Source organism: Papilio polytes, unplaced genomic scaffold (assembly GCF_000836215.1).
Source record: "Papilio polytes unplaced genomic scaffold, Ppol_1.0 DF821845.1, whole genome shotgun sequence".
NCBI classification, from domain to species: domain Eukaryota; kingdom Metazoa; phylum Arthropoda; class Insecta; order Lepidoptera; family Papilionidae; genus Papilio; species Papilio polytes.
Window position 1 is genome coordinate 3,669,532 of NW_013527359.1, and position 8,792 is coordinate 3,678,323.

General features: G+C 32.7%; 1 protein-coding gene across 1 annotated transcript in view; it reads right to left on the reverse strand.

Moving 5' to 3' along the window:
• Positions 1-7,156, reverse strand: part of LOC106107815 (protein sickie-like) — a 17,097-nt gene extending 9,941 nt beyond the window's left edge. Inside the window, exons 1-3 of the mRNA XM_013288818.1 lie at positions 7,132-7,156; positions 2,890-2,986; positions 1,014-2,768 (exon numbers count right to left, since the gene is read on the reverse strand). Of these exons, the coding sequence (XP_013144272.1) occupies positions 1,014-2,768; positions 2,890-2,986; positions 7,132-7,156 (1,877 nt within the window). The remainder of the gene's footprint in view (positions 1-1,013; positions 2,769-2,889; positions 2,987-7,131) is intronic.
• Positions 7,157-8,792: the final 1,636 nt, after the last annotated feature.

Below are 8,792 nucleotides of genomic sequence, written 5' to 3' on the forward strand. Positions count from 1 at the left end.
ATCTATTCTGATCGTCATCAATTGATTAAAATGTTTCAGAGCTTTATATCACTTGATTTTCTCATTTTGAGATGGATTTTATTATAGGAATAAATTCTATATATCTATTGACAAACATGGGAAAACATAATAACGATAGCTGCAAATAACGAAGAGCGCACATTACTCGTCAGCTTTCAGAAGAGCGATTTTATTTCGTGATCGTTAAGGTCTCGATTGGGTCGAAGTTGTTAGGGGTGGTTAGGGTTAAGGCGTGGTGAGAGCGGGGCGCGGGATCTGCGGGGTCCGGGGCGGGGTGGGACGGAGGACGTATCGATTTTAAGTCACCCCGCCCTCTCCCCAAGCGATGCGACAGTGTGAGTGCGCCATACGAGTCCTTGCTCGGATATCGTCATAGGCACACATTCGAAATCGAACACTAACAAAGACATTATTTATAATAAGACAAATCCTATTTGGAATAATATATTTAACTCTTTGTTTTTTAGCAAGGACAAGGTTTACATTTCTGTTGAAATTTTAAACCTTTAAGAATGCATGAAATTGTAGTGGAATAATAAAATTAGATAATGCAATGTGAATTTCCTTCTCCTCGAGACATATCCTCTAGGGAGAGCATAATATATTTCCTTACTTCCTTCAACTGCGTACTTCATTTCCTTGTGTTTGCTAAACGTATTTTACATTAGACCTTAAAGAATTGCTGAACTCTTTAAAACTAGATGTTATTAAGTTTATATAGAAGTTAGTGTTACGTAATTCATTTTTAAAATCTTTACAATGAAAGAAATACATGCACATGTAGGGAACATGTTTAATAGTAACAGAAGCGAGCGACCACTTGTGGATTGCAACCCGGCGAATGCTATTGGAAAATGAACAACACAATACTTTTAGGGCAAACAAAAATATACGTTGAATTCTATAGCACGATGAACGGAACAAAAAAGATCGTTTCAATCTTAATTATATTACTGCGGTAAAATTAAGTTAGTGACTAGAAATAATCTTACCTGTCATCAAGTTGTTGAAACTGCGAAGCTTGCTGATAATTGATTCTGCGACCGTACAGCGATGCTCCGCCTTCAGACATATATCCATCCATAATATCATTATTCCTACCACAATCCATTTCGTTCACATTTAATCTTCTCAAGCAATCACCATCTGACATATAACCGGAAGCAATATCAAGATCGCAATAATCAGGGTTAGAAAATGCTGGACCGTAATTCAGACGTTCACGCAACCCCATATTTTCTCGTCCAAAATTTGCTTTGACTGTGTTTGCGTGATGGGGATATCCAGGTATGTTCTTCTGCGCTAAACCAGAAGTACGCATTGGTAGTGTTAAATGACTGTTGTAACCTCGTAGTAACGGCCTCATAGGCATTACGTTCATCAAGGGATTTTCGTCTTCCCCCAGTGAATTGTCACGGCAATGTGAAGGAGTACTTGATCTACTATCAGTCTCTTGTTTTTTGCTAAATTCAGTCAATGTTCTACTATGATCAAAAAATTGTTTATGACCTGTATTATCATGACGCTTTTGTGCAGCCTCTTTTTCCGATAGCTCCGCCTCGTTTATCACATTGTTAATATAAGTAGCATTCATGTCCATTCTTTTATTAGGAGTTATATTATTTGTTCTCGACATTTCGGATCCAGATTCACTGGATGGGCGGTAAATTACACTACCGTCGCTTGAATTGGACTGTTGGCCGGTAGTGCTATGTGTAGAATTTGAATGTGAGCTTTCGGACATTTGTGACGAAGAATTTTGCGTTCCCACGTTCACCATTGGCATCGGGGAAACAGCTAATGTTTGCTTTTGCGTAATTTCCTTACTTAAATTAGATTGTTCTCTTGAAAATGGATGAATGCTAACATTATTAGTAGAATTTAAACTAGAATTACTCTGGATCGGACTTAACTGACTATTGGTGCTTTTATGAATGATATGTCTATCTTCTTTTGATATTTTAGTAGTACCCTTAACAGCAGCTGTTGGTTTTGGAATACCTGTATGATTCGGCCCTGAAGGATTCTGACCAGTCGGTGAGTGAGACTGATTATTTAAATTTTTAGATTGACCATTTATATTATCTTGGAATTTACCCTCTGCAGTATCTGATCGTGATTCAGCAAGTTTCATTTGACTACCTGACAGTTTAACCATTTTCGAATCTATTTTAGATTTAGAACTTCTGGTTTGATCCTCGATCACATTTAATTTAGTATTACTGACCGATTTTGGAGCCGCTATTTTGGATTCCTTATCTCGTGCTGGCAACTTCGGACTATTGCTAGTTTTGTCATTGCTGCTACTTCTAATGCTACTTTTATTTATACTAGAGGAAGCTTCTTTTGTGCCTTTAGAATTAACAAGTTTTGATTTCACATTCTTGCCTGATTTGTCTCTTGATAATGTATCGTTTTGTCTAATAGTTTTAGGTCCTATTAAATTAGATGATTTGATATGTGTATTCGGAGTATTAGAAGACTCATTGAGACTTAAACTAGAATCTGATCTTTCACTTTTAGCGGAAGAAAATCCACTTGAGGAACTGGTGCGTTTCGAAACTGCAGTACTTTTGCTACTTTGTTTTTCGCTTGCTACTTTATCTTTATTAAATAGTTTTAATTTATCTAACATGGACTGTTTTGTGGGCGTTCCATTGTGAGACGTCGGAGCATGTTGTTGCGTTTGAGAGAACTGTGATGGAATTTTGCTACCAGGAGCTAATAACGACGAATTAGGCCGTGATCTGAAAAGAAAAATATTTTGTCATATTATTAAATTAAATATTTATAGTTTGTATGAATAATAGAAGTACTTGATTCTCGTCTACAATTGTTATAATTAAATAGTATTATACAAATTCTTACCCAGATGATGATCCAGGCGCACGTGGTATGAAGCTGATAGCTCCTTGCCCTAGCGGGCTGGTGGAACGACTGGAACTTGCAGACAGACCGCTTTTACCTGCAAAAAATAGCTACCATTAATACAAAAACCTAACAATCTGGACCTACATGATTATCTTTTACAGTAAAAGAATATATATTTTTATTTATAACAAAAAAAAGATACAAGGGTGTTTAACTTCTTAGCCCTTTTATTATACATTGAAGTATCCCCATGGGCTCTTCTCATTACGAGAGAGTACGGTACATAGACTGCTGCTCTACTTCGAGTGATACACAAAAGGGCTTTTGAAAATTACTGCCTACGCAATATGTTTTCTCAATGGAGGACACGTGATATATTACGAAGTTTCACAAGCATTTATATTAATATACACATTTTATAAACACTGTAATAAATTATTAAGAGACTTCCGTAACTTATGAAATAAAAGCTAAAAACTAGGAAGAAACAAGAGAATTTTACGTAGTCCTTTGGTGTATAACATTTACTAGAAAAATAATTTTAGCATATTCCACAATAACTGGACAATAGGGGTGTGAACTGACTCACAGCAAAAGCAAATAAATCGATCAAAAAATAAAATACACATAATGAAAGCAATATTGAAAACTAGCCTTTTTAAACCCAGTCACAGCTAAGTAAGCCACGTCAACTTAAGTAAAATTAATATTTACAAAGATAAAGTTCAAGTATTTTTATCGCAACACGGCACGGGTGGCGACTCCGCGACCTACTGCTCGGCTTATTGAACCCCAAGTATATTTATATTAGTGTTTGTACAAAACATACTATAGTAACCAATTTTATTAAGACCTCTGTTCCCCACATGACCCTTCAAAACTTGAAATAACAGGGGGAATGACAGCTGATTGCAAGAGCTCAAATAACATTGGTTTACTTTATCGATCCTTGTTGACCAAGTAATAATAATTGTGACGTCATAATGGTTACAAATATATGCATGTGCGTGAATCAACCCCATAGAGGGACCAATGTCAGTATCGATTCCTTTGTACAAAGTATTTATGATTACGCAAATAACAAAACTTATTTAAATTAGGTTAAGAGGAAAATTTTAACGATAGATGTTTTTATAAGAATTCCATATTTTGTTATATTTTATGTATTGTAGTTTTATTAGGTACTAGCTGTCGCCCGCGACTCTGTCCGCGTGGAATTAAAAAAAAACAAAAGGGAGTAGCTTATATGTTTTTCCAGACTATCCTCTACATCTATGCCAAATTTCAACGAAATCGGTTCAGCCGTTTAGGCTACAAAGTCTAACAAACATCCATCAATCCATCCATCCATCTAAACTTTTGCATTTATATTAGTATGATAGGATTTCATTTTAATAATAATAATGATAAAAACATTAGAAAAAAGTTAAATATTCGAAATGTATTACAAAAGTATTAGGTATTCAAACTTAATTATTTTACCTAATTAACTTAACTAAGCAATTAAGGATTACTATTATTTTACAATAGATAAATAAATAGTATCTCAAAGTTTACATTAGATAGTTTAAGTTTACATAAACATATTGTTTAAATAGGTATTTGTAATGTGACTTGAGTGGTATTAAAAGTTTTATTATTATAAAAACATCGGTACGTCATCCGGGGCGGAATTTAGCAGTCTCAATCGGCAATGGGCGGCATCCGTTCGTTATTCAGGTCAATCCATCAGTTGAGTGGATGATTCTTACATCCTTGTACATAGATTACATCGTTTTGTCTATGGGTGGCATAGAAAGAAGTTTAGCGACGAGTTCCATAGAATCATTGATTATTTTATATTCAAGCCTTAAATTGCCATTGAAGTGTATATTTGACATTTTTATCAAGAAAAGGTTTACCAAAAGTTGGTATTTCTCTTTATTTACTACTTTTTAGTTAATTTAACTGTAACAACTTTTACAACAAACTTGTTCAACTCTTATTTTAATGTTTATTATATTAACTGTTAATTCTGTCTGTTTATTGTAATTTTTATTAGAGAATTTTTAAATGTTATTTCAAAAATATGTCATAACTATATCTAAATGAGGTTTATTTTACAATAGTTAATTATTTAGTATGTAAACTGATAGAACTTCACTTACGTATATCTGTTAAGTTCACTAATAAATCACACAATATAAATCAAATCACATTTTAAAACCGTTTTACACTATTCACATTATGCCATTAAAATAGTTAATCATAAATTAAATTAAATAATAATATTTATTGATTAAATAAAGTTTGTCACTCGGTGAAATAAAGTTTTATAATGGTATTGAAAAGAGCGCGCGCCTCGAGCAATGGACATCAACTGATGCATTTGACTCGACGTCAGTGCGTGCACACGATATAACCAACTCTAAATAAGTCTAACAATAATCAAGACTGGAGACTTACGTCTTGAATTAAACGTACAATGTTTCAATTGTTTCATTTCGTGCCTTACAATGAGAGAAATTAAATTATGTTGTTGACGTAAACATACATGTTAAGATTTTCAATGAAGTTAATGCAAAACGAAACTAAAATATATTTAATTTTCGGTATTAAAGAAAAAATATTTAAATGGTACCAAAGAGATACATGTTGCGTATATTGTGTGATGTAACGTCAGACATATATGATATGTAATGACGTCACCTTGCTAACATGAAGCAGTCCACTTTAATATGCAAATCTAGGGAACGTCAATGAAAGCAGGTGAGTGTAGAGATTTAATAGCTCTCGAGTGGAAGATTTACAGCACGTAGCTTAAAAGAGATGAGACCTAAGCCTTTTTTTGCCTTCATTAAGTTCAACCAATTTTTCGCCTCAAGTATTTTTGTACATTGATAAGAAGCAATGTGGGTATCTAACAGTATAAATGTGTAATGTAATATTTTAAAAACTGACATACATATCGATAGCTCCTTCGTAAACTATTGCAAGTCCAAAACGCTATTTTTTTTCATAAAACCATTAGTAAATTTTGTTAATTTACTAATATATCCTTTAACCATTCCAACTAAGCTTTACGCTTGTGCTAGGATGTGGTTCACGATGATAGTCGAATGGCGGGATTCGAAACCTGGACCGCATGATCGGTAGTCCGTACTCCAAACTGTTGGGCTATTGGCGCTTTACAGGATTGCAAATTAAAAATTGTTGGGCGACGCTAATTCACAACATGCGGAATAGTCACTGAGGGAGTTCCTTAAATAAATTTCTATATTAATGATTTAAATAATTATTTAGTGACTTAGATTGCAGCACTTAATGTATTTTAGATTTTCTTCCTTAAAATGTCGAACAATATTATATCGATGCCCTATCGGAAACAAGTCGATTCGTCTAGACTTTAGCTAGACAGTCGCCAGATGTTCCCTATAGAGCCGATATATCTCAATTCACTATTTATTTATAATAGTATCTAAAAAAATACTTATTTTTCTGTATTTTAATTGAGATGCGAAAACATTTTTAAATTTTATCTTTCACTATTTCAATCACACTTACATATCATGACAAATTTTAGTAACTATACCATAAGAGTCGAGTTTCGTGTGTGGCCATACAAACTGTACGTACTCCTAACTTATCAGGATAAGCGAGAAAGTGAATAAACCTTCAGGTATGTGAGTTTTATTTCTGGCCGAAGCAGACGTGATATTTTATCGCCCATTAATGGATTCCTTTATTATGTTAAGTCTCCAGCAATAATAGAACACTAAAATAATCATTATTATGTCATTTTTTCTTTAACACTATCTATAAAATACTGGCATGTTATAGAACACTAACACTATTAAGTACTTTGTTAAATATTAAAAAAAACAACATCAGTACTTTTGTCTGACCAACAATTACAAGAATATGATGTAGTGTTTTTACAGCACACAGCTGCACCTTAACATCAATTCCTTCGCTCAGTTAGGATTAATTAAAATTAATTGTCGACGTCTTTAGTCTAATGTAATTACTTGCAAAAATAAAAGAACCAGACAAAAATATTTACTGTTGTCAGAATTGAAATTTCGAGGAAAACTTTCAAGGTAAATCGTAACGCTTAAGTTAAAATCAATTCAGAGAAGCCTGAAATGTTTATCGAACTTTTGCAAGATCGTTCCTTTTATTGCTATACTCAACCATGGAAGGTTTTAGAAGTTACGAAATGTGATTTGTTTTTCCCAACGATTTATCTTGGAATTTTACCTTTTTCAACTCTTACATTTTTCATTTTTACATACGAATACATATTGATGATAGATAAAACTGAATTACTGAACGATTGAGACACAATTCAGTCTAGACCCGGGGCGTGGTCAAATTAGTGGACGTAAAACTTTAAAATTTTACACATCTGTCTCTAGGTAGACGAGCGGTAACTATGCACTTTTAACTTTAAGTTTTAAATAGGGGTTGAAAAGAAATTTTTGAACTCCACTAAATTACAGTAACAGCAATATTCAATAAAACATTAAAGAAAGTATAAATTGTTATTGAGTGTAGCACTCGGAACGTCTCGAGTGGTAAATGCATCCTGTTTGGCTTGAGACCGGTCATTGTCTAGGACCTAATTGCATATGCAATTATTAATAAGGCAACCATGTGTATCGAAATTGCATTTTGATTACAATTATTAGTCTACATAAAGCAGGCGTTGAGTTATCGTCCTTTGATAATAAAACTTAAATCAAAATTCATAAAAAAAACATCATCAAATTTAAAAGAAAAGTAACATTATCATTAGGATTAAGATTTTGACAGTTGGTAGAAAAATATTTAAAAAACAAAAACAAACACTATCATCAGAATGTAATATTCTACAAATACAATACTTCTCGTTCACATAAAGTATAGTGAAAACGAGGCTTAAATCTACACAAGTACTATCTTAAAATATTTAGTAGCAGTACAAAATCAATATTACAACAAAGTAGTCTTTTGTGCCATATTTTATATTTTATAACAACTGTTTGGTTTCTTCGTATAACGAAACAAAATATTATGATTTAACAATCATAACGGATGCAGGTGTCTAGGAGTATTCATATTTGTCGGAAACACGTAATCAGCTAAGTACATAATTGTTTAAGAACATATTAAAACAACTAATAATATGAGAAAGTAGAATATTTTTTCATATTATGTTTTATTCACGGGTTTCTTTTTGTATGCTGAAGTAAATTATAATGCATAATTATAAGTTACTTGCTGTTAAAAAGAATTGCAAGAATATTTCAAAATGGGCCTTGTAGTTTTCGAGTTATTTCAATACATACAAAAATTTCATATTCATGTTATTAGTATAGTAAAACAATAATGCAGTATAAGTTAACCGGAAAATTAATTAAAAGAGTAATTTTATTACGAAATGCACACTAAAATATTTCGCATCGTAAAACTTCAAATTGTTGCTAAAGTAAAGTGATGTACGTTTCGAAACTTTTCGCAGTTTGCACTCGACGCTACCAGTGCTTTGATGAGTTTGAATTTCCATGTCAAAGATCATTCAACGTAGAGAACTGTCTGCAATGGTCCTTTACGATCTATCTATTTTATGTGTATATTTTACTATTTTTGTTGCCAGAAATATTCTAGTAAATATGTTACACATATACTTAATATTATGAAGAGGACAGATTTGTATTTTTGTATGTATTGAAATAACTAAAAAAAGTTCTGGTCCGATTTAAAAAAAATCCCTATCATTAAAAACCTATGTTACTGCTAAGTAACATAGCCAGTTTTTACTTTATTTTTAATTTCAATTGGGCGATGTCGCGAGCAACAACTGGATTTTAGTAATACGGTTTTCATGTAAAATTGTCATGGCAATACCTAACGTGTGTGACTGGTATTTGATGGGGTTA